The sequence below is a fragment of the Mus caroli genome, chromosome 17, assembly GCF_900094665.2.
Source record: "Mus caroli chromosome 17, CAROLI_EIJ_v1.1, whole genome shotgun sequence".
NCBI lineage: Eukaryota > Metazoa > Chordata > Mammalia > Rodentia > Muridae > Mus > Mus caroli.
In genome coordinates this window covers 4,037,017-4,061,548 of record NC_034586.1, presented here as the reverse complement: position 1 = coordinate 4,061,548, position 24,532 = coordinate 4,037,017, and the positions used below count along the sequence as shown (strand labels likewise).

General features: G+C 48.5%; 2 protein-coding genes across 4 annotated transcripts in view; both read right to left on the bottom strand.

Moving 5' to 3' along the window:
* Positions 1–901: 901 nt before the first annotated feature.
* Positions 902–20,851, bottom strand: Pnldc1 (PARN like, ribonuclease domain containing 1). Of its 2 annotated transcripts, none has more exons than XM_021149724.2 (19): positions 20,673–20,851; positions 20,302–20,359; positions 19,898–19,971; positions 17,462–17,501; positions 16,691–16,814; positions 16,436–16,524; positions 14,884–14,984; positions 11,553–11,629; positions 11,248–11,391; positions 9,045–9,114; positions 7,614–7,699; positions 6,564–6,619; positions 4,931–4,995; positions 4,487–4,540; positions 4,303–4,345; positions 2,880–2,979; positions 2,443–2,618; positions 2,240–2,338; positions 902–1,140 (listed from the first exon to the last, which is right to left on the bottom strand). In XM_021149724.2, exons 1-19 carry the CDS (start codon positions 20,746–20,748, stop codon positions 1,077–1,079), a joined length of 1,596 nt encoding a protein of 531 aa, XP_021005383.1. In that variant the 5' UTR covers positions 20,749–20,851; the 3' UTR covers positions 902–1,076. The 2 variants fall into 2 exon arrangements, with proteins under 2 accessions (XP_021005383.1, XP_021005384.1); XM_021149725.2 differs by having other exon boundaries at positions 2,880–2,976.
* A 1,309-nt stretch (positions 20,852–22,160) lies between these two features.
* Positions 22,161–24,532, bottom strand: part of Mrpl18 (mitochondrial ribosomal protein L18) — a 5,033-nt gene continuing 2,661 nt past the window's right edge. The window contains exon 4 of one of the 2 annotated variants that reach the window (XM_021149460.2): positions 22,161–22,542. In XM_021149460.2, the coding sequence (XP_021005119.1) occupies positions 22,471–22,542 (72 nt within the window). In that variant the 3' untranslated portion in view covers positions 22,161–22,470. The remainder of the gene's footprint in view (positions 22,543–24,532) is intronic. The other variant, XM_021149461.2, reaches the window with a different exon arrangement.

The following is a 24,532-nucleotide window of genomic DNA, read 5'->3' as shown; positions in this document are numbered from 1 at the left end:
ACCACGTTATCCCTGGTGTAGCAAAGAGGGAGGGTGGGGCCCTCCAAACTAGAGCCTACCTATGATCTCAGTAAAAGGTGGCAATGAGTGACCATGGGGCAAGAAAGGAGGGCTCAATAGATGCAGGGGAGGGGGGTGCAGAGAGGCAGCAACACAATAGCCACCTTAGCCCGGAGAGCAGAGGTTAATTCCAGGATGAATTGGGGAAAGAAAAGGATAAGACTCCTGAGAGATGGCATTCAATCCCAAGTCCCCGAGAGTCTAGGGTGAGGAGACTGAGTTTGCTCCACCCCACAACTTAAAAGCTTGGGTCACCTGTCTTCTCAGCTCTGGAGAGAAAATGATAACGCTCCTCTCTTCATCTCAAAAACTGAGGCTTTAAAAGCATTCTGGTGAGATAGGTAGGTGGCTGTGTCTGGTCTTCGGGCAGCAATGCGTTAGTGCAGCGCCTGCTCCGTCGTGTAACTACGGATTTCACACAAATCCGTGCTGGGGCAGGGCCAGCACGAGTGGAGCCTCCCCCAGCGTGGGTCATTCTCATCACTCCATTCTGTGACAAGGCCTCATGTTTTACCTTCATATTCTGTCTGCAACTTCTCTCCTGCTGACCTGTTCAGGGTCTGCTCTTCTGTTCTTCTGAGAGTTCCATGAGCCTGGAGTCCTGGGGGCCTTACTGATCTCTGCAGCCCAGTGATGGCCCAGTGTAATGCTCACACAGCATCTACTGAAGCCACAGCAGCCCCTTCCCTCATCTCTGCCAGCTCCTTGTCCCAAGGAGCCCCTTCACTCATGCAAAGCCACCAGAATTCTGGGCATGCTGGAGCAGTGGCTTCAACCCCAGAGGCCGGGGACTTCTCCCAGCACTTGACAGGAAGGAATGCACTGGCCGTGTACAGAGGTCCGACATACAAGGGTTTCTTTATCATCAGCCATATTTACAGAATCTCACATTTATAACACAACAGAATATGTACAGAGGACTGCAAGGGTCTGCATGAAAACAAACTGGTTTATACAAATGAGCCACGAGGGCCATCTCCAGAGGCTAAGACAGAAGCTGAGGTGGCTCACTGCTCTCAGGGCATGGGTCTTCCCAGGAGAAATGCAATCATGGCCCAGGTGGTGACTATGCTGCAGACCCTGTAAGACAAAGGCACAAGTCAGAGGCCTGGATGAGGCAGGGTCTGCCTGGGGACTGGTGGCAACTGGCACAGGCTCTGCTCCCCATTCTCAGCTCCCAATTTTGTTCAATAATGTTTCTCTCCTTTTTTTTTAAGACAGGATCTCAAGTATTCCCAGGCTGGCCTTAAATTTGCTATGTGGCCAGAGACGACCTTAAACTTCTGATCCTCCTGCCTCCACACCCCAAGTGCTAGGGTGACAGGTATGCACCACATTTAGTTTAGGCGGTGCTGGGGACTAAGGCCAGAGCTTCAGGCATGCTAGGCAGGCACTCTACCAACAGAGCTACATCCCCACCATGAACGTCCCTTCACCCATCCTTCAGGTGTTCAACTTCCGCCCCTCAGGGTCAATACAGATGAGCCGCCTTCCCTAGAGGTCAGGTCAGAGACTGACAGGACAAGAGGCTGCCTTCAGAGGTAGCTTTAGGTCCACGGTAGCTTTAACGCCTAAGGATCAACTCCGAGTCTGTTTTCCAAACTCAAATTCGACTTAACTTGGGGCTGCTACTTGCTTGGTTCCCTTCCCACTCACCACCCAGGCTGGACCATTTCACAGCCATATTTGCTCTCTGGTGCTTCCTACCCTCTGCCTCCTCTGTGTCCCCCACTGGCACAGGAGGCTTTGCAACTGGGAGTTGGATCGTGTCCCCCTCCTCCACTCAATCCCACATCCATAGTCCTCACTGGTGTAGCCTCGTGGGATGGGACCCATTCCTTACCTTATCTCCTCTTTTCTTGTTCCTTTCACTGGCCCTCCGCTCACAGGCACCTCCATACGAGGGTGGCTGCCCAGCCCACCTACCCCCAGCTTGGCTAGCTCCTTACTTCCCCGACTCTCACTAAGGCTTCCACCATCTCCTCTGAACTGCATCCTGCCACCAGGTCTCTCCCCAACCCAACCCTAGTGCATTGATGGAGCAGGGCCCAGCACTCCGGTGGGATTCACTTTACTTCACACCTGTCAACAGCGGCTTGACAACTCATAGCAGTTAGTGGCCAGAGCCAGACCACATGGGACCCCAGCAGGCAGAGGCACTTTCTGCCAGGCCACTCACTGTAACAGGCAGGTGATGTTGGGGGAATGTCTCCAGGACCGGTACAAGGAGACCTGCAGGGTTGGGTGGCTCCTGTACTCCTTCAAGACACTGCGGGCACTGCCAAAAGAAGTTTTCTCAGGTCAGCAAGCAAGGTGGCCACAGCCACTAAAGGCGAAGAGGCAGCAAGGATGAAGAGGCGGGGCTTGGAGCAGGGTACCTACTCCTTAAACTTATTGGTCAGGAGCAGGAACTGGCTTCGAGTGAACCGCCTGACATCGAACTTGCAGAGATTCTGGAACTCACGGTAGACCTGATGCTCGCTCACCCCAGGCCACTTCTTGACGGTGAGAATGAGTACAGGAGGGCGGATGCTGGGGTAATCGGGACCAGAAAAATTCTAAGGAAACAAAGCCAAGAGAAACTCTACATACTTCTGATACTTCACACAGTCTGAAAATGCGACAAGACTGTACAAGAGGCTGTGCTTGGGGCTGGGAGCAGGGAGAAGAAGGGAGTGTCACGAGGTGCGACCCTCCTCCTCAGCTCCCACTGCATCCTGAATCGTCACCAGAACCCTGCAGCACAACCCAGGGAGCCCTAGGCTGCTTGCCCACCCCAGGCCTGAGCGAGATGAGAGCGCATAATGAGACATACTCACAATTTTCGGAACCCCAGCTCGGATAAGGTTCACTTGGTTCACGTAAGGCGCCAGCACATCGAGGTATTGGGGGAAGGCAGGCTCGTGCACAGCACCGCTGCTGTATGAACAGAGAGAAACCCTGAAGCACTCAGGTAGATAGGTTTCTATGCAGGTCCTCAGCTATAGCTAAGGTGATGGTGGGATGCAGGGGAGGGAGCTGCCTTGGGCACCTCTCCTTTCTACCCCTCCTATTCTGGGGCTCATTTTGGTGGGCTTCCCACACATACAAGCAGAGTTTGGACCGAGAACTTCTGGTATCCACTGACCAGCATCGGCAGGAGGCTGTGAGAGTGAGAGGCCCCTGTTTGGAGGAAGCTCCACTTTATAACCTCTGCAGTAACATCACCCTGACTCCAATGCCCCACCACCTCTACTGCCAGCTGTACCCCAAATATCCCAGAAGCAGCAGCGGCCAAAGCGCCAGGAGGGCCGAGACAGCCACGAGCTTCTCTAACCTGAGAAGGGTTTTCCAGTCACAAGAGCTAACATGAAGAGAGTGGGTAGGGCATGGGTCCAAAAAACGAGGCGCGCTGCTGCAGGCAGCCCCCTCTGTGCCAGCATACAGCACCTGCCAGTGAGCACCAGGATGCTGCCACACCAGAGGGAGAGGAAACCGGCCAGCAGGTTCCTCACATAAGTTATAAGCCTCACATCAGTTTATCAGACAATATTTGTATTTATATCTGTGGCCAGCAGAGACTACTAAATTCACAGAATAGTCCAAACATTTCTAGGCCAGTCCTGAAGAACAGGTTATAACTGTGAACAGCTCCCTTTGTGGGCCCATTGAGTCCCATGGAATTAATGTGACCCACATAACAGCTCTGGCACATGTCAACGGTGCCCTTGGTATCCGTGACCAGCTCAGGGGTACACAGGATGGAATGCCACCATCAGGGGCCATGTGTTTATGTTCCGATTTGGGTTTCTGTGTCCCTGCAGCCTTTATGAATCCCTGGTGATGTGTGCTTCATTTGAACACTTTATCCTCTCTCTTCACTGTAGCCTCTGAGAGCTAAGGGAACATCTGTAGCGGGCAAGGCTACAGCATCTGTAGCGGGCAAGGCTACAGCACTGAGCCGGGAAGTTCTCTACGAGAAATTAGGACACTATTCCAACTCTGTTGTGTGGGTTCCCTAATGCACATGCCAGTCTCCATATTGCCAAGGCACTGCAGGACCCAGGCAGAAGGCATCGTGGCAGCAGAGGGCTCGTGGAGCAGACTGCTCACTTCAACACTGCACTGGCTGTGGGAGAGACACCCACATACTATACATTCCTTCTCTTTGGAGGTCCTGTGACCAGAGGTCCTGGCTTCTAACAAGGGTTTGCTGAGTGAGACCTGAGGACTTGGTACCAGGACGAAAGGAAGGACACTCACCCATGCACCCTCTGCAGGAGCAAGTGAGCCACTTTCAAAAGAACTAGAAGAAAAAAACAAGAGACGGAACGGATCTCAGGCCTGTGGAAAATGCCAAGTCAGCTCTTTGTGCTATCAAACAGGAACCAAACAAGACCCAGTCCACAGCAATAGAGCATGAGACCCTTCAAACGGAACACTTTACCTGACCCGCAGAGGAAGGCGTCATAGGCTGCTTCGTGAGGGCACTTGGTCTCAGCTGAAGTGGTTTTCCAAAAGAGACAAATGACAGAACTGTGATTAGAACCATCCTGAGGAGGAAACCCCTCTTCCCATCCTAGTCAACAACTGTGGCAAGTGCGACACGCACTGTGTACCCTTCTCCCGGCTCATAAACATTTCTCACTCTGGTCTTGGCTATGTGGAGATGGCAGCCTATACCTCACACACTGAGAGAAAGCAGGTTCCTGTGCCCAGAACAGTTCTCTAGCTTAGCATATCTGTAAGGCAGAGTTGTGGGGAACAAAGCAAGGCGGCCAGGAAGGAACCCAACCCAGGGCTATAGCCTGCTGCCTGGGGGACCAGAGTGCAGAACCCTCAACTCAGCCCCAGGGCACTTGGCCAACTACCAACTATGCCAGGGACATACCGTATTTTTTACACTGTCTTGCGTGAATAATCACCGGTCCAGAATCCTTAGTGGGATTCAAGTTACTATTAGAAAAACAGAAGGGGGATAAAGATCAACTCACTAAAAGAAACTCCTCCTTCTTGACCCCAAGCTCCTTACGTTATAGAGATCCACGCTCAGCACACCCCCTTTTTAAAAGACATGGACCAACGAGGTCTTGACAAGGCCACAGACCCTGAGGCTCTGGGTTCAATCCCTGGCGCTTCAAACAAGGAAAACAACAGAAGACAACAGGCCAGCCAACTGTGAACGAGAGCTGCACAAAAGCAGTGTGGTGGTAACAAAAGCGGAGCGGGGCAAAGGCCAGCCAAGAAAAGACAATGGGCAAGAAGAGGGCTCAGGAGGAGTGGCTTCAAGATGCAATATCAGAGACAAATAAAAGAAACAAACAGGGACACCAACCAACCCTCTCACCACGACAAAGAAATCCAGAGTGTGCCAAAGGGGGAGAAAGCCCAAGCTACAAGGCACTGTGCAGCAAATTTGAACAGCTCAGGGGCCATGGTCTATTCCTAATGCCACATGGGCAACTTCATGCCGGGAACAAGCACAGGTATCCTGAGTAACTGTCAAAGGGGGAAACATAATAGCAGTGGGCATGGATGAAAGGGAGGCTGTGAAGGGGACTAAAGGCAGATTGGATAACCTGTCTCTAGGGAACAGGTATGTTACCATACCAGTTTTAGGCACCCCACCAAAGGCTTCCCACCAGTGAAGAAGTTCTGACACTTTTATTCTACAACCTGATGGCACGTATTTCCCACAAGTTCTCTCGAAAACTGCGGGGTTACCATGGGAGCCAGGGAGAGGGTCAAAAAGTGAGCAGCTTGGTTTTAAGTTTTAGATGGTAAAGGTGAGGAAAATGAAGGGTGGCGGCGGCTTGGATACCTGGGAAAAGGACAAGCAGGCAGGGTCTAAGAGAAGGGAGGATGCAGGGAGAGGGTGGTAAGCGTGCAAGAGAGCAGCCCTGCTGGCCTCAGACAAGGAGGGTATGTGGGATACAGCTTAGCTATTCAAGCGCTTGCCTCGCATGTACAAAGCCCCGAGTTCTAGCCCCAACACCCCCATAAAACTGAGCATACTGGTACAGGCCTACAATCTCAGCATCTGGAAGAGAGACGGAAGAAGGATCAGAAGGTCAGGTCATCCCTGTCTACACAGCGAATTCAAGGCCAGCCCAAGACACCTGAGATCCTGCCTCAAAAGAAACCAGTAAGAAAGGTGAATGTGTCTGCTGGTGACAGGAATGTCAATAAAGATGACAGAACTTATAAAATGTTCAAGAAGACAGGCAGCAGGCTCAGACCTTGACCTCTGACCTCTGAGAGGATTTTTTTTGTTTTTTGTTTTTTCAGAAGTGGGGCCAAGAATGCTGTCTGAGGCAGGGACAGAGGCTTGAGGAGCTGGGTGGAGGGACATTAGGTCCAAGCAGCTGTGTTCTAGGGAGCAGTACCACAAAATTATTTTGCCCTCTAGTGAAAAGCATGCCAATTACATACAAATATATCAAAACCAGGGGGCTTGGAATAAGTTAAAATCAGAGAAAGGGCAGCTGAGGCTGCAGGCCTTGCTCTAGAAACACCTTCCTCACCTGCTCAGCACTTCGTACACTTCCGAGAGGTTGGAGACCCGTGGGAAACGCAGTTCCTGCAATCATGAAGAACGGAGCACTGTGCTTGGGGTCACCATCTGCTGCAGGCCTCACAAAGGGTCACTACATGGACCTGGCAAATGCTGGCCTTGACACCATCCCAGGGTCAGGAGAGCAGGACTCTGGGGGCATCACAGAAGACGTCCCAGTGACCCTGGCAGAGGTCAGTGTCAGCCACAGAACTCACACCTTCTGTTTAAGGAAGTATGTGAACACAGGAATCTGAGACTCTGGGCTAAGGCGGGCTTTATCTGCAGAATAGCTGGTTTTCTGGGGAGTAGAAGGCCTTGGGGCAACGTCAGATTGCTAAGTCCCAAGATCAAAAGTGGAACAGGTGAAGATCAAACACCCAAGGCCTCTCTGGGCAGAAATGCAAAGTAACCGAATGCTTCCCTTTTCTACATGTTGTGTGAGACCTGGGCTATAGGACAGTCACCTGGGAGCTTTTGGAATACCGCCTGCCCCCACTCTGGACCACACATAAAGTGGACAGTGGAGCCAGGATCAGTTTGCAACCTCTCCTGAGATTCTAACTCTGTCAGAGAACCCATGACTTTAGTGTTTGACAACAGGGTTTTCTCCAGACTTTACAAGGGGCGCCTTATTCTTTAGAATAATACTTTCTAGGCATCCCTCATAGGTTTATAAATATGTAGTAATCTCTAAAATAAACTGTTTGGACCATGCATGATAGTGTATACCTTTAATCCTAGGATGTGGAAGGCTGAGGTGGCCGAGGGTGGGGTGGGGGTGCGGGGAGTGGGGGGCTGTCATGAGTTCAAGGTCAGCTTAGGTTACCTAGCAAGACCCTGTCCTAAAAACCGAAACAGAATAAAATGCCCACAGAATTATTGCTCTATTGTCCAATGAAAACTACACTATTTACCTACAAATACATCACAACTGGGGCTTGGAATAGGTGAAAATCCATTGAAAAGTGTCACAAGTATGAAATTCAACACCCCTACCCCAAAGCAAGCCACTCCTTACCTTCCAGATGTCCTTTGTCACGTTCTTAGTGTCAATGAGGACAGGAAACAGGCTATGGATGTTCTGCTTAAACTGATCATAGCTTTCTGAGAGGGAAGGTCCAAACGGGACACGTGAATTCATGGGTTAGTGGAAGCACGCGGAGCCAGCCTCCAGTCCGCCTTGCCGCTGCCCAGTGCTGCCCAGTAAAGCAGTGAGAACAAGACACAAACTGGAACTATTTCTAATCCTCACGGAGGACGTTGGCTCTCCAGCCACGAGGCCACTGCCACTTTCTATGGTAAAGGTCACGTGGCTTCCAACCAAACTCAAGGCCCAGCGTACTGAGGTCATCAGCTAACAGCACCCTAGGAGCTCGGGAGGACACACATAAGTAATAAATGGCTATGCAGAGAACAGTCCAAGACAGTTCGACTGACTGCATGTAACTAAGTAAGGCACTAATGGCTATGCAGAGAACAGTCCGAGACAGTTCGACTGACTGCATGTAACTAAGTAAGGCACTCTGGTAAGGAAGGGGTTTAACAGACTCTAATAGGTTACACTCTGCGATTACACTGCACCTAGACACTGAAGTTCACCGCACACAAAACCTCACCACAACCCCCAAGCCAGAAGCCCCAGGATTCTCCACCATACTCCCTGGCCTACCCCAACAGAACGTCTGCCAGGTCCTCGCGCTCAGCTCACGGTGTACTGTGACAGCTGTGGGCTTGTGAAACAGTCCTGACCTCCTCCTTCTCCTCCTCCCAGCTGCCTGCTGCTCACATCTCCCACGGGTCCTCTCCACAGTCACAGCCCCCAGGGCCACAGGGAGCCCACCCCCTGCGGGAACTTCCCTATCTGCCTCACGTCTCCTCTCCCACTGACTGTTTTCTCTGTTTGCTCGAGCTTTTTGTGTGCACCTTAATCATTGCCTCTAATTCTTCCAATATGCTCAAACGCAGCTATTCTGTCCAGTCCTGTTTGACAGAACTCCTGGAGCTTCTTGTCCCTTCCCATCTAGTGCGTACCACATCTCTGTGAACCCCCTTATGCCTGCCACCAAGCTGAGGTCACTACTGCCATCTCACCTCACAGGTAAGCAGAGAAGGCAAAGGCACCAGCTGGAGGTCACAGACACACACACACCCTGAGGGATGGACACTGCCCACTCTGCCGTACTGCCATTTGTCCAAGGACAGACTCAGGTGTAGAAAGGAGCACAGCCACCAGACAGGAGCCAAGGCAGTCCCTGAAACATCTAGACCTCCGTTAGGTCTCTAATGGCGTGAGGAGGAAAAGCCAACCTTAAGATTAAATACACAGGTCACACCATGGGCCAGTCACAGGAGGAGGGTATGTAATCAGATTCAGGCTCCCTGCTCTCTACTCAGAAGGTGGTACAGACACAGACCTGAGGCCAGAAGAAGAACCCGGCTTCCCCCCTACCTGGAAGAGGTCGGAAGAACTTCTCATGGAGATGCAGTAGATCCATCATCATGTTGTGTCCTACCAAGGGCTACTTGGAGAAAAGCAACAGGTGAGGGAAAGGAATTCTAAAAATCAGGGCAGAAACTTGCTCTAAAGCAGGTTTTTGGTTTTTTTTCCCAATAAAGAATATAGTTTTAGATCACTTGATTGTTGCGGGATTTTCCCTGTCCAATCACATTAGGGCAGTGGGAGGCCTGTGGTTGGACAGGAGAAGGGAGGTTGAGAGAGGTTTTGAGGAGACAGAGACAGTGGTCTGAGGAGGAGTGAGAGAACCAGAATGGAGGCTGACGTGATAGCAATAAAAAGGTTAGAATAATTGGCTTTATCATTATCATTTGGCCCTGAAATTATTGTATTGGCATCTTGTTATTATTGATACATAAATCTGATTGGTTAAGAGTCTTGATTCTACCCAGTAATTGGGTGTTGAGATGGCTAACCAGGGGTTCATGGGATGTTGCATGAAAGCGAGAGGAACTCGGGGGTGGGGGGGGTGCATTCAAGAGATGGCCCGGTGGGAGCCATGTGGCCTCACAGAGTTGGCGAGTTGGCAGGCCAAGAGACTGAGCGAGTGTGATCACCTGGTGCAGGGGCTAGCTCTAGAGAGTTGGTGGTGGTGGCAGAAGCGCAGGAGTGTGGCCTGGCTCCGGTGGGAGTTGACAGGTTCATTTTTTTAAAATATTTCCCACAATACTTGATAATCCACCTTCAGTGTCTTTCAGCTCCTACACAAGGTAATGGGACCGCTGGAGTGGAAAGAGGGAAGGAAACGGGGAGGGGGAGGAGAAAGATGGAGGGAGGGAATAGAGCAGGGAGACAGACAGACAGAGAAGGGGAGGGGAGGGGAAGGGAGGAGGAGAGGGGAGATGAATGAACAGAAGGGACCCTGAGGCAGGGTCCACACTGGGAATCTGTGAGGCAGACACAGTTTCTCTATGCAATTTTAGGTCGTTGCTGTTAAAATTCCCATGCTGCTTCAAGGGACAAAGACACAGGAGAATCTCAGGCACTGTCTTCCATCAAACTAACCACATAAAAAGCAAGGCTATGCCCACAAAGCCAAAAGCAATTTGCTAAAGACAAAGAGTCACCTTAAAAATGTACCTGTCACCATCTAGAGCCTGCCATATCCAGGGTTCCATCCCATAATCAGCTTCCAAATGCTGACACCATTGCATATACTAGCAAGATTTTGCTGAAAGGACCCAGATATAGCTGTCTCTTGAGAGACTATGCCGGGGCCTAGCAAACACAGAAGTGGATGCTCACAGTCAGCTATTGGATGGATCACAGGGGCTCCAATGGAGGAGCTAGAGAAAGTACCCAAGGAGCTAAAGGGATCTGCAACCCTATAGNTGGAACAACATGATGNACTAACCAGNACCCCGGAGCTCTTGACTCTAGCTGCATATGTATCAAAAGATGGCCTAGTCGGCCATCACTGGAAAGAGAGGCCCATTGGACTTGCAAACTTTATATGCCCCAGTACAGGGGAATGCCAGGGCCAAAAAGTGGGAGTGGGTGGGTAGGGGAGTGGGTGGGAGGGTATGGGGGACTTTTGGGATAGCATTGAAAATGTAAATGAGGAAAATACCTAATAAAAAGTATTTAAAAAAATGTACCTGTCAGCCGGGCGTGGTGGCTCACGCCTTTAATCCCAGCACTNNGGAGGCAGAGACAGGCAGATTTCTGAGTTCAAGGCCAGCCTGGTCTACAAAGTGAGTTCCAGGACAGCCAGGGCTATACAGAGAAACCCTGTCTCGAAAAAACAAACAAACAAACAAAATGTACCTGTCACTTATTTTGTTATATAGGTGCTTGGGCTGCACGTATGTCTATATATCATGTCTGCCTGGTGTCCACAGCCAGAAGAGGGAGTCAGATCCACTGGAGTTACAGATGGCTGGGGAGGCCCTGCGGGTGCTGGGAACCAGACCTCGGTCCTCTGCAAAAGCAAGTGCCCTGAACCACTGAGCCATCTCTCCAGCCCCCAAGAATCACTTTAAAAAAAAAAAAAAATCTCTGACCACTTCTTGGCTTTTGAATAAGGTCAAGTGAAGAAAGATAACTTTATTAGCAGAGCGGCTTTCAAACTCTACTGCTAGAAATACAAAAGATGATGGAAAGGCAAAGCAGAAACAAGAGAAGAGCTGTTCCCTACCTTCTGGGCTTTCACCAACATCTGAAAAAAGACAGAGAAGCCTCTTGCAGAGAGAAGAATCTGTTCTTTCCAACAGCTGACTTGGTCACAAGAGGCGTGCTCAAGGTACCAGCGTTGTGGCTGGCTCACCTTCTTCACAATCACCTGCAGCGAAGAGAGACACGCGTGCTCTGAGCGAGAGCCTGGCAATGCAGCTGGAAAGCAGTATCTGTCTCTTTGCCACAGAGAGAAACAGGAGACAAAAGCCTTTCAGAGGCCAGATTCAGCTGGGGGCACTAAGGACATACATCTAGGCAAGGACTCACCCCCTCCTCTTTCAGCACTGTCCAGATGTTGGGGAGGGCCTGCCTCAGCACCAGTTGGACCTCAAAGGCCTGGAACCCTGCAGCAAGGAAGCACAAGGCATACACAGAACCTGAGCACTACCAAACTCTCCTTTCCTTCCCCGTGGGAGAAGCCTGCAAGGAATAGATGTTCTGAGCCTGTGACCAGTGGGCTGCACACAAGCCTGCTTCCAGGGTGCCCGAGCCTACATCCACGTGTGCCTGCTGGGATGTTCTAGGACCACATCCTCAAAGGTCTGGATCTCAAGAATGCTCTTCAGTTAGGGGCACTTGTGTGGCTGTTTCTGTAGTTTGCAGCTGGTGATATTAACCCTGTTAGGAACTGATACGAATTACAACTTAGAGAAGGCACTTTTATAGCAAAAAAAGTTAAAAATAACATTTTAAGAAAAATAACTGGTTTCTCAAATAAAAATATTTAGTAAATTGGGTATGGTGGCTGTGCGCCTTTGCTCCTAGCACTCTGGAGCAGAGGCAACCAGATTTGAGTTTGAGGCCAGCCTGGTCTATGTAAAAAGTTCCAGGCCCTGTTTAAGCTTCCACCTTCCTTACTCTCATCTCTAGCCTTCCTCTCTCTCCCTACCCCCCCCCCCTCCATGTGGCCATGGACGGCCTCCCTCTTTCTACCTTCTCTCTTTCTCCCTACCTTCCTACAATAAAGCTCTAAAACCAGAAAAATAAAAAAATAAGTTAAAAGCCAGCCAAGGCTACACAGTAAGATCTGTCTAAAGAAATCAAATAAAATAGGCTGGAGAGTCAGCTCAATGGTTAAGAGCAGTTGTTGCCCTTGCAGAAGACCTGGGTTCTGTTCCCAGCACCCACATGGTGGCTCACAACCATCCAAAACACCAACTTCAGGAGATCCAATGCCCTCTTCTGACCCCCCAAGGGCATCAGGCATGCACCTGGTATGCATACATGGAGGCTAAGCACGCATAAACCTAAAATAAATCTTTTTTTAAAAAAATCCTTTAAACAACAAATGTAGCAGAAAGGGACATTGCTGCTCATATCTCAAACATCTGGCTGGACGCACATCTACTCATGTGTGTGACCTACTGTGACATGCTGTGGTCCTCAAACACTTGAAAAATGAAACAAACAAGAACAGGTCCAAACAGATGTGAAGGGGGAAGTCACCAGCCTCGAATGACTTTGGGGTTGGGAGGATATTGAGGACTGTTGGGAGGCGGTGGTTTTGTTTTCAGACAGGGCCTGTCTCACTATGCAGCTATGGCCTGGAACTTGCTATGTAGGACCAGGCTGGTATGACGCTTAGAGAAATCAGCCTGATTCTGCCTCCAGAGTGCTGGGGTTAAAGGCATGTGCCACCAGGCTGGGCTGCACATGGTCTTCGTATGCTGTGTAATGTATACTCCAGCAATCCTTTACAAGCTGGCTGTCACTTGGGAACTTTGTCACTGGGTGATATGACGATCACTGGCCCATGGTGGGTCTTGCTTTTGGAACAGCTCAAGCCCATTGCTAGGGAGATGCCAGTTCTACCCTCCAGATGCTCGCACGGCTCACCATGCCAACACCAACAGAAAGCATCTGATCACAGGGCCTCTGACCTCATCAGAAAGGCCTCTGCTGAGGGGGCTGACAAGCCTATGGCAACAGATCCATGTTTCTGTGCTGCGACAGTTTCATGTGGCTCAGGCTGCCTCAAGCTCACTATGGAGATGAGGGTGACCTTGAACTCCTGATGCTCCTGCCTCTGTCTCCCACATGCTAGGGTTGCAGGTGGGGGTGGGGAAGGAGGGAGCTGTCACAACTGACTTTATAAAGTGCTGGGGAATGAACCCAGGGCCTCGTGCACTCTACCCACTGTGCTACAGCCCCAAGCCTCTATACACCTATCTTTTATTGAAAGCTTAAGTTACAGCTAGCAAACACTGAGTCTTACGATGACTGGCTTCTCCATTTGAAGAAAATGACTGAAAATACCCCAGGTCTAAATAATCTCACCTCAGTTATTTCAAGTACAAGTTTTATTCCATTAAAATATGATGCTAGACAGGTGGCTCAGCCGTTAAGAACACTGACTGCTCTTCCAGAGGTCCTGTGTTCAATTCCCAGCAACCACATGGTTACTCACAACCAACTATAATGGGATCTGGTGCCCTTTTCTGGCACGTGGGTGTACATGCAGATAGACTATTCATATATTTAAAAAAAAAGTTATATTCCATTAAAATAAGAAAAGATGCTGAAAGATGGCTCAGTGAATAAGAGTCCTTGCTACTCTTACAGAGAACCTGTGTTCGGTTCCCAGCACCGACATGGTGACTTACAACCATCTGTGACTTCAGTTCCAGGGGACCCAATGCCCTCTTCTGCCAGCCTTGTACATCACTCATGCACATGGTGGACATACATAAACACAGGTGCAACACCCATACACATGAAATATTAAGTAAATAAATACTAAAACCAAGTTTTCCAGCAGGAGCAGCAGCTGGGGCTGGAGATACACTTACTTAGAATGCACAAGGCCCTGACTGTGATCTCCAATGTGTGCACACAGGCACTCAGCTGATCCTGGTCTCAGCGGAAGATGCCAGCCAGCTGCCCAATTCCAACACAGCCACTCTACTGCGGCCCAAAGCAGCAACGCTGTCCGCACACTTATTGTTCCACACTCAGGCTGACATACAAAATTTAAGTAAGAAATGACCAAGGGCTGAGGCTTCATAAAACTAAGAGCACTACTTCCCACCAAGGAGGTTCTCCTGTAAAACTTCCTTTTGGAGCCTGATGGGCCGGCTGGGAAGAGGACGGTGACTGCCAGCTGAGGCCGAGCCTGCCATAGCTTGTGCCAGGTTTTACCTTCATCACTGCTGCACCAGGACAAATGGCACACACACACATAAAAGAAAACAACAACAACACATTAACAAATCACAGCTGAGCAACACGTTGGAGACAGCTTTGACCTCATAGACTCCATGGCAAAGGGACTGCAGACCAGGCTCTGGGCATTGCTACACTAGGCATGGATTCCCCAAAGTCAGTAAAACGGGCATTGGAGTAGAATGAAAAGGATTGGCTTCTGAGTCACCCATGACACTCAGTGTAGGTTAAAAAGCCTCTGAGAGTTGGGAATTCAGGTCAGGACTTTCATCCCATGGCTAAGCTACCTACTGAGCAAAGGCCTCGGACTCAGTCATGAGCAGGACGTTTGGGATCAGGGCACACAGGAAAGAGAATCTGTCCCCCACTTTCTGGTTCACTGCCATGACACCCCCATGCTCCCAAGTGGGGAGGAAAGGCCTCCTGCCCTGCCTACCAGTGATGCCAGGAAGAGTCATCTGGTCACCTTCCTCAGCCAGGTCCAGCCACTGGGTCACCTTATTAATCACCACCTTGATTTGGTCTTTATCCAGAGAGCTGAAAATGGGCACAGGAAAGCAGAGACATTGGCAGAGGTCATACTAGACACCTAAGGCAATCTTAAGACTGGCTCGTGTCTGGAGCCTGTGCTTTCAACGCTGTGACTTCGTAGTGAAGATTGGCAGCACCAATGAAAACGGCCATTTGTTACCCACGTCTTTTTGTGCAAGAGGAAAGTAAACTCAGTTCTTCAGACTTCCACAGGGACATAAGCCTGCTTTGAAGGGGTGGGCGGAAGAAGAGCCGGGGCTCTAGCCAGTGAACCTACTGTCAGGACTGGCTGCCCGTGGCTCCCAGAGGACTTGGAATGAACTTAATGAAAACATGAGGGAAAAGGCAAGCATATGGATGAACTCTCTGCTCCTCTGTTAGAAAATTTAAGCTCTCTCCAACACTTGAAAATAATACAAGATCAGAAATTCAAACTGTTTCCCTTGGTTTTCACTCTTGAACCTCAAGGACCATTTCATTAGAGTTGGAGAGGGAAAACAACAAGGCAGGTGAGCTGTAAAAGCTGTGATTGGCAGCTGAGGGAGGCAAAGAGGAGGAGGAGGAGGAGGAAGAAGAGAGCTAGCTGTGCCTTTTGAGTTAGGATTCAAGCAATCAAGCAGACTCAGCAACAGAGGTCAGGAGGGGGGGGTGTGCAAGTGGCAAGGGGAAGAGACTGCAAAGAAAGAGTGGTGGCGCATGCCTCTAATCCCAGCGCTCGGGAGGCAGAGGCAGGCAGATCTCTGAGTTCGAGGCCAGCCTGGTCTACAGAGTGAGTTCTAGAACAGCCATGGTACACAGGAAAACCCTGACTCTAACCCTCCCTACCCTACCCCCAAAGTTAATTCCTTTTTTCCTTTGTTTTTCTTTTTTAGAGATGAGGGTCCTTCTATGTAGCCCAGGCTCGCCCGGAACTCACAATCGTGCCACCCTACTCTCCTGGGTGATGGATTACGTGTGTGCCACTATGCTGTATGTAACGTGTGTGTGCATCCCGGGGGTCGGGCAGAGAACAGCCCGCCCTTTCTGAGTGTTCTCCACCACTTTGTGAGACAGAGCCCCTGATTCTCAATGGCCTGAATCTCACACCAAGTTGGCTAGGCTGTCAACCAGCCAGCCCCCAAGGATGCACGTCTCTCTACCTCCCCAGGGCTGGGATTATAATTTGCTTTAAGATTATACATGTGCTTTAAGGATCAAGCTGGGGGTCCTTCACAGCAAGTGTGTGACCAACTGAGCTTTACCCCCCAAACCTTGTAGTTTTATTTTCAAGATTAAAATAATGTTCACCCGAGAGTTGAAAGAAGAGGATATGGAGTGTTCCCTCCTCTCAGGAGAGTACAGGTGGCCAAAGCCACCTCAGCTAAGCTCATCAAACGATGAGCCAGCCTCCCCATTCACAGAGCAGGCCAGAAGCCTATCAGTAGGGGACCAGAGGCACTTTGGAGGGCAGAGCCTACCTTCGGACTCTCCAGTTCCCTCTTAGGATACTGTGCTTGATTTTCTTCTCCTGTTCTTCATTCATGTATGGGATTCCATTTTTGAGGAACTGAAGACAGGAAAAGAACAAGGTGGCTGGTAAGAACCATTTCGAGGGCCAGGCAGCAAAGTGAGGGGGAACACCTTGGCCTCGTGTAGGCAGGGAGCAGGGAGGGGAAATGGCGGAGCGTTTAGAGTACCCCTCCACAACCACAGCCCCCTCAGCAGGTGCATACCTTGTTATAGTCGAAGCCATACTGATTCAGAAACTGCACACTAGATGCCTGGAAAGAGAACTCTGAGTCCAGGATCCCAAATGTTGTAGGGAAGAGAAAGAAATTGCAGGAGTGTGCTACATACCTATAAAGCAGAGAGAACGAGGAGAAAACCCTCAAATGAGGACAGGACAGACAGGCGAGCCAGCCTGGCTCATACAACAGGCCAGCCCCGTGTGGGTTTGACTTCCAGTCAAGTATCTAAATGGTTTCTGAATGCTCAATGTATTTTAGACACTGTCTAGGGGCCAAAGAAAACAGGGAGTCATACTGCCCTTGGGGTGCAAAGTCAAAAGGAGAAATAGGCCCATGACCACCCAAATATTCAGTCCAAGCAGCAGGTCAGCACTGCCCCCCCACACACAGCTCAGTCCCCTGTGGCAGCTTCCAAGCAGAGCTGTCCCAAAAAGGTGCAGCATTCTTCTGACTACTGGTGCCCGAGAGCTACCAGGCAGCTTAAACATCTTTCCAGATGTTAACACTCCTTACTGCTTTCCCAAGATGCAGGAGCACCAGCGGGAGGAGACAAGAACCAGAAGAACACTTCAGACACGAGGCAGGAGAGGCCCCACAGAAAAGACACTACTTCCAATCTTGAGAGCACAGTGCGTATGCGCATGCGAAAGCCAGAAGTGAGAAGACAGTGTCCAGGACAAAGTGGTTCAGACAACCAAAGTGAAGCTGCCAAACACAGATGGGAGAAGCTGTGTGCATCACAGTCGGCATACATACTTGTTTGACTCTCCTTCGATGCTGGAAAACATGGACAATCCTAGAACAGCAACGGCAGACGTAATGAACACGGAGGCAACGTCACCTGAGGTCAGCCAAGGACTAGACATTCCTCACCAAGCTTTGTACCCACAGACATGGTGGGGGCTGCAGAACAGGGGCACATCCTTACTGCAAAACAGACTCATGGCATGAGATCTACCACACCATAGCTTGTGCCAAAATTACCAAAAATGTACTCATGGCCGGTTTCCCAAAAGTGGTAAATCAACATTTTTGTAGCTTTAAAACAAGCCAAGAGTCAGGCCCAATGCCACATGCCTTGTAGTCCTGCCACTTGGGAGAAGGAGGCAGGAGGATCAGAAGCTGAAGAGTCTGGCTACATTTCTTCTTGAGAAGCTAAGGCAGGAAGAAATATGAGTTTGAAGCCATCCTCTGTTTCCATGTGAAATTCTGTCTCAGAAAAACTAAAAAATCGGGGCCAGCAAGATGGCTCAGTGGATAAAGGCACTGGACAAAGGCAGTGGATAAGCAAGCCCTGAAGCTGAGGTAAAGGTGAAAGGACGGAATGCACCCACCAAGTGACCTGACCTCCACACATGTCCCGCACTCGTACATCATAAATAATGACTAGGGCTGGAGAGATGGTTCAGCGGTTAAGAGCACTGACTGCTCTTCCAGAGGTCCTAAGTTCAAATCCCAGCCACCACATGGTGGCTCACAACCATCTGTAATGGAATCAGATGCACTCTACTGGTGTGTCTGAAGGCAGCTACCGTGTACAATAAATAAGTGATATTTTACAAATAAATAATGAATAAATTAAAAAATTTTAAAACTCAAAACAACGAAAAAGGGTCAACGTGAATTTTTTTTGGGGGGGGTTGGTTTTTCGAGACAGGGTTTCTCTTTAAAATCTCTGTATTACCATGTTAAATAAGCCACTCAAAGTGGGAACCTTCCCAAGTGGTGGAAAGCAAAAGAGCTTAACCAGGAGTGAGTGTTTGCACTTCTCAAATAGATCTTATAAGAAAAGAAAAAAAAAAAAAAGGCAGCAGCAAAACGCAAGAAGAAAGGGCGAGCGGCCCCAGTGTCAGCACACATAAACATCCGTCCTCAGAGAAGGCAGGAGGCAGGAAAACCTGGCCCACAGCTTGCTTTTATAATTCACTTTACCAAAAAAGTCAGGACCTCCATTACAAAGGTGGGCCTTGTAAAAGAAATCACAGTACCTGCAAATACTATCTAGCATTTATACTATCTGGTCCTTCACATAAACTTGTAGACCCCAGTATTATAAATCAGAATCAAACCAGAATATTTTTTAGACTATCAGGTCGGGTTCATTCCCAGGGGTTTTGTATATAAGCGCCAATTCACCATTGCTGGTGTCAGTCTCCCAGAGCACTGTAGATGGTAAGCTGTATCGTCAATGCTTTAATGCACACACTCTAACTCAGTCTCACTGATGGAAATATCCCAGATACACAAAAGTGCACTAGGTGTGTAAATAGGAAGGCTGTCTGTAGCAAAAATCCTTTTCATTATAAACAAATGGTTACTACACATACTTTATTTAGGACACTAAGTTCTTTTTTTTGTTTGTTTGTTTTTTGGTTTTTTTGAGACAGGGTTTCTCTGTGTAGTCCTGGCTGTCCTGGAACTCACTCTGTAGACCAGGATGGCCTCAAACTCAGAAATCCACCTGCCTCTGCCTCCCAAGTGCTGGGATTAAAGGCATGTGCCACCACTTCTGGCAGGACACTAAATTCTAATCTATACTTTGTTTTATTATGGATTTGTGAAAGGACCAGGTCTGTATGCTAACACAGCCTTCTAAATGCCATTAAATGAAAAGAACAAGAGGTAAAACATGTACAATCTGTTCTTGTAGGTTTTCTTTTGAAAAAAAAAAAAAAAATCCCACATACTGGGGCCAGGGAGCTGTCTCAGTGGTGGTCAGGGATCTGGGTGACTCATATCCATCAGTAACTCCAGTTACAGGGGATGTGACATCCTCCTCTGACCTCTGCAAGCACCTCAGGCCTGCGGAGCACATACATACATGCAGGCAAAACACTAAAGACATATAAAAAAAAAATCTTCTAATCACCCACACTCACAGACAAAACATATAGTTTTGCTCAAATGATAAAATAGGTTTAACAGTGATTGTCTTGCATTGGTCTATTTAGGCTATGAAATAAAAGGCTGTTAAATTCTGCTTGGCCAAAGCCACCATCTTTCACACTGTAAATGTTTCAGGTGGTGTACACCACACACACAAACACACACACAGACTTAAAACAGAACAAGCATACAAAATGATACACAATATCTTTGAAAACCGCCAAAGCTGGTTTTACCCACAGGAAACACACACAGTAAAACAGCTTCTAGAATGATCCATAACAAAGAAGTAAACATCAGACTCACCAATCTGACAGATTGTAAACTGCTGAACACTCTGCCGGGTCTTCAGATACCACTCAGATGGCAAGTCAAAAAGACTGTGAAGAAAAAGGCATCTCACTGCATAGGCACGGGGATCAGAAGCAGGTAGCAAGTCTCTGCACTGCGTACCTACTACAGGTGCCTGTAATCAGAGACCTATTACCCTGTTACCACAATTAGAAAGCCTATCAGCATTTGGCCAACAAAAGTCACTTACTGAGAGATTTGTCAACACACACACACACACATTTAATAATAATAATAATAATTCCCCCAGTACACACCAAACACAAAAACCAAAACCAGCCAGCAGGAGCCTGATCAGACACAATGCTTGTCTGGTAGGGTCTAACTAAGGAGACACCGGTGAGGTAAGACAGCAGTACCTGATCTGTTGGGGCTGAGACAAGTTTGAACGCAGACCTGTGAACTCTATATCCAGACCTACGGGAGCACAAAACAGACAAAATTCCTCAGGCACAGAGCAAGCCACTACCTTTCACACTGCAAATGCCCCAGGAAGTAAGCAGATGTACACAGTCATGGAAAACAGAGACAGAGTATGTGGTCCCAGACAAGGCTGTCCAGAGCTGCGGGTTTGATTGCTTCAACCCCCGCTGCGCTGCCCGAGGGAGTGGGAAAGGAAGCCTCCTCTCCTTCCTAGGATGCTCTGAGCTCCTCTGGCCTGGAAAGCCATACCGTACACAAACACCACACACCAGTTCCCAGGCTGTCCCTGCAACCCCAGGCACCTTACCCACGAAGTCCGCACCCGCGACAAGCTCCTGCAGGAGTGGAAGACTCTGCTCAAATTCGTCCGCGCCCACGTCCATAGCCGCTAGTCCCAGGGCGCGCCGGATGCGGCCACGCGCTGCCCACGCGTTTCCGCTGCGCAGGGCCTTAAAGCTCGTGCACGGGTCACACCAAGGCCAGAGCCGGCTGGTGGGAGTTTCAGTGTGGAGCTCACAGCCTTGATCTTCTCTTGCTGGGAAAAGTGGAGGCTGTTGCCATCAAGAACTGCCAGCTAGCGGGGCATGGTGGCGCACGCCTTTAATCCCAGCACTTGGGAGGGCAGAGGCAGGCGGATTTCTGAGTTCGAGGCCAGCCTGGTCTACAGAGTGAGTTCCAGGACAGCCAGGGCTATACAGAGAAACCCTGTCTCGAAAAACCAAAAAAAAAAAAAAAAACAAAAACAAAAAACTGCCAGCTGTGCTGAAAGCATCGTTGGTACCGGCGATCAGCTAGTATGGTCTTTAGCCTATAGAAACTCCTGCCAGCTATACCAATGCCCAGCCTCCATGCTCATTGTTCATGGTCTGATACACCTTCTCAGTTCTAGACTTAGTCCCCTATAGAACCTGGGCTTCTAAGTGAGATGCTTCAATCCGTATTTAACATGAGGGAAGAAAAAAATATACGTGTATATTCCTGTCTTCAGTTTGGTATATATTGATCAGTGACTCATGCTATTGAATGCTGAATGCCTCAGCATCAATGCTTAAAAAAAAAAACAAACAAACAAACAAAAAAAAACAACAAAAAAAAAAACAAAAACTGAGCCATGCTTGTCACTTGTCTAAAATAATGAATACTTGACTAATATGAAGCCGCTTTGTTTACATGTCTTTTTCACATTTTAGCAACTTTCGGAGAGGGGTCGTGATCTCGCCAAGCTCCAACCTAAGCTATCTAGCATGACAAATTTCAATACATTTTATGTATATTTTGCTGGCATGTGTGTGCACTACACGTGTTCACAGAGGCCAGAAATGAGTGTTGGGATTCCTAGAACTGTAGTGCTGGCTGTGACAAATCCAAATCCTCTCCAAGAGCAGTGAGTGCTCCTAATCACATTAAGCCATCGCTCCAGCCCCTTGTGGATTATTTCTAAAGCATTTTCTACAGTCACATTTGAATTCCCACTTAAAGGCAAAGTGACCCATCATTCCCACCTCCCAGTGACTGTTCCTCACACTCATTTCCTCTCTAAGATATGCCTGAAATCACAAAGGGGTGAGTCCGGGGTGACTAGAAGGCACGTGTGGTGTTACCTCCACATACTATTTCTGAGTTTACAATTGCACTGACATTAAAACAAAACAAACAAGCCCAGCCCACATCCCGGGCAGCAAACAATCCTCCTTCCCCATGACTAGCCAGGAACCTCCCTGGCGGCCAGTGATTCACAGAACTCCACGCGTGCCCTGTAGCCACCGGGTGTTTACAGAGCACAACACAGTAAGGGTTCACAGTTTGTTATAAACACTTTAATTTGTTCTTTGAATAGTGACTACTTTCCTTAAATACATCTCAAGTCCAAGAATGAGGACACCTTAAGCCCTTGATTAAAACAATGAAATCACACAAGCAAACACAGAAGTGGAAAGAAGCTAACTTTAAATAAGTTTTCAGTCACGTTATTGCTATGAAGCTTTCAGTCTGGTTCTCCTTCCAAGTGCTTCTTCCTTCCTTCTTTTCTTCCTTCCTTCCTTCCTTCTGGCGGCTATAGATGGTAGTTTTATATTACACTTCCAACAACAGTTAACACTTCTATTTCATTCATAGATTCTTCGAGGCTCCCGTAGCATCACGCCACTTTCTGTCATGGCATTTTGTAAACGTTTTATCTAGTTTGGAAATCGGGAAGAGAAAAAAAAAGAAAACACTGTCAGCCTCCAAAAACACCTGAAAATCGGGTTTGTTTTCCAAGAGACAAAGAAACCACTGACCTCCCAGGGTACTTATGTGTTTCTCTGACTAATCTTAAGAACATAGATGCTGGGGTGAAGGTGCAGAAACTGGGGAAGTAGCCAACTAATGGCTGGTCCAGCAGGAGACCCCTGCCATGAGAGGAAGCCTACCCTTGACACTGCCTGGAGGGCCAGAAACCAGAGGCTGGACCAAGACCTAGGATAGAACCAACCATGTCCGGCCAAAGAAAAAAAAGTCAACGAAACGATTCCTAATAATATTCTATTGTATTCAGACAAGAGCCTAGCATAGTTGTCATCAGAGGCTTCATCCAACAACTGATGGAAGCAGATGCAGAGACCCAAGCCAAACATTAGGCAGATTGTGGAGAATCCTGAAGAAGAAGGGGTGGGAGGGAGGATTGTAGAGACCAGAGAAATAAAGGACCCAAGCAAACCCATAGAATCAACTAACCTGGGCCCACAGGGACTCACAGAGACTGAACCAACCATCAGGGAGCCTGCGTGGAACTGATCAGGCCCCCTTCTTTATGTTATGCTTATATAGCTTGGTCTTCGTATGGGACTCCTGACAGTGGGAAGGGGGCTGTCTCTCCTCTGCCTAGTTTTGGAACCCTTTCCTCCTCCTCCTGGGTTGCCTTGTCCAGCCTTAGTATGAGGGGAGGTGCTTAGTCTTACTGCGACTTGATATACCATGTTTGGTCGACATCCCTGGGAGGCCTGCCTTCTTCTGAAGAGAAATGGAAAAGGAAGGGGTGGGGGATGTTGGGCTGGAAGAGGAGGGAGGGGAAACCACCATCAAGATGCAATATATGATATAAAAATTAATAAAACACATATGAAAAAGGAAATGGAAAGATATCGGGGATCAGCATATTCAACAAGATGCCAGTATATGGGCTGGAGAGGCTCAATGGTTAAGAGCACTGACTGCTCGACCAGAGGTCCTGAATTAAATTCCCAGCAGCCATGTGGTGGCCCACAACCATCTGTAATGGAATCTGATGCCCTCTTCTAGTGTGTGTCTCAAGACAGCTGCAGTGTACTCATATAAATAAAAAATAAAATAAATCTTAAAAAAAGAAGGTGCCAGTATAACAACAGGAAGTGCAATGCTAACATCCTGGACTAAAGGGTCTCAGTCACCCAGCAATACCAACTTGCAATACCGGCTGACCTCAGTTTGTACAGAGAATGGGAACACAAGCTCCTATGGACTACTGTAAAAACCAAATGTCATAGGATCCAGCCAAGGCCCACCACATAGAATACCCTCAAGAAAATAATGTAAGCATACCTAATATCAAGAACTAACCAGGGCTGGTGAGATGGCTCAGTGGTTAAGAGCGCTGACTGCTCTTCTGAAGGTCCTGAGTTCAAATCCCAGCAACCACATGGTGGCTCACAACCACCCATAATGAGGTCTGCCACCCTCTTCTGGTGTGTCTGAAGTCAGCTACAGTGTACTTACATATAATAAATAAATAAATCTTAAAAAAAAAAAAAAAGAACTAACCAAAACCCTCTGTTGTCTCTGCGTGCTGCTAGAGATTACACGAGAGGTGCCCCCAGCTCTGGACCTTCTGTGTATTATGGATGAAACACAGCCTCCGGCATGCATTACCAATGACTTGTAGTTCCTGGCCTTCCCACTTAAAATTCTGAGACAAAGTCTTACTAAGTTATTCAGGCAAGCCTAGAACTTGAGATTCTTCCAAGTCAACCTCTTGACAGCAGGAATTATTGACCCTTGTCACCAAAAACAACTGATCTTATTCCCCCACCCCCTCTATTTTTTTTTTTTTTTTTTTTTTTTTTTTTTAGGAATTTTTTTTTTTTGTTTTTTTTTTTTTTTTTTTTTTTTTCTTTCTTTCACTAAGTCGCACTACTGGATATATTTTCTAAG

Coding starts and splice junctions, on each gene's coding strand:
- Pnldc1 (XM_021149724.2), bottom strand. CDS start 20,748: ATGGACGTGGGCGCGGACGAATTTGAGCAGAGTCTTCCACTCCTGCAG. Junction 11,392..11,552: donor CAGTGCTGAAAGAGGAGGGG/GTGAGTCCTTGC, acceptor TCTTCGCTGCAG/GTGATTGTGAAGAAGGTGAG. Junction 1,141..2,239: donor AACATCACCTGCCTGTTACA/GTGAGTGGCCTG, acceptor TTTGTCTTACAG/GGTCTGCAGCATAGTCACCA.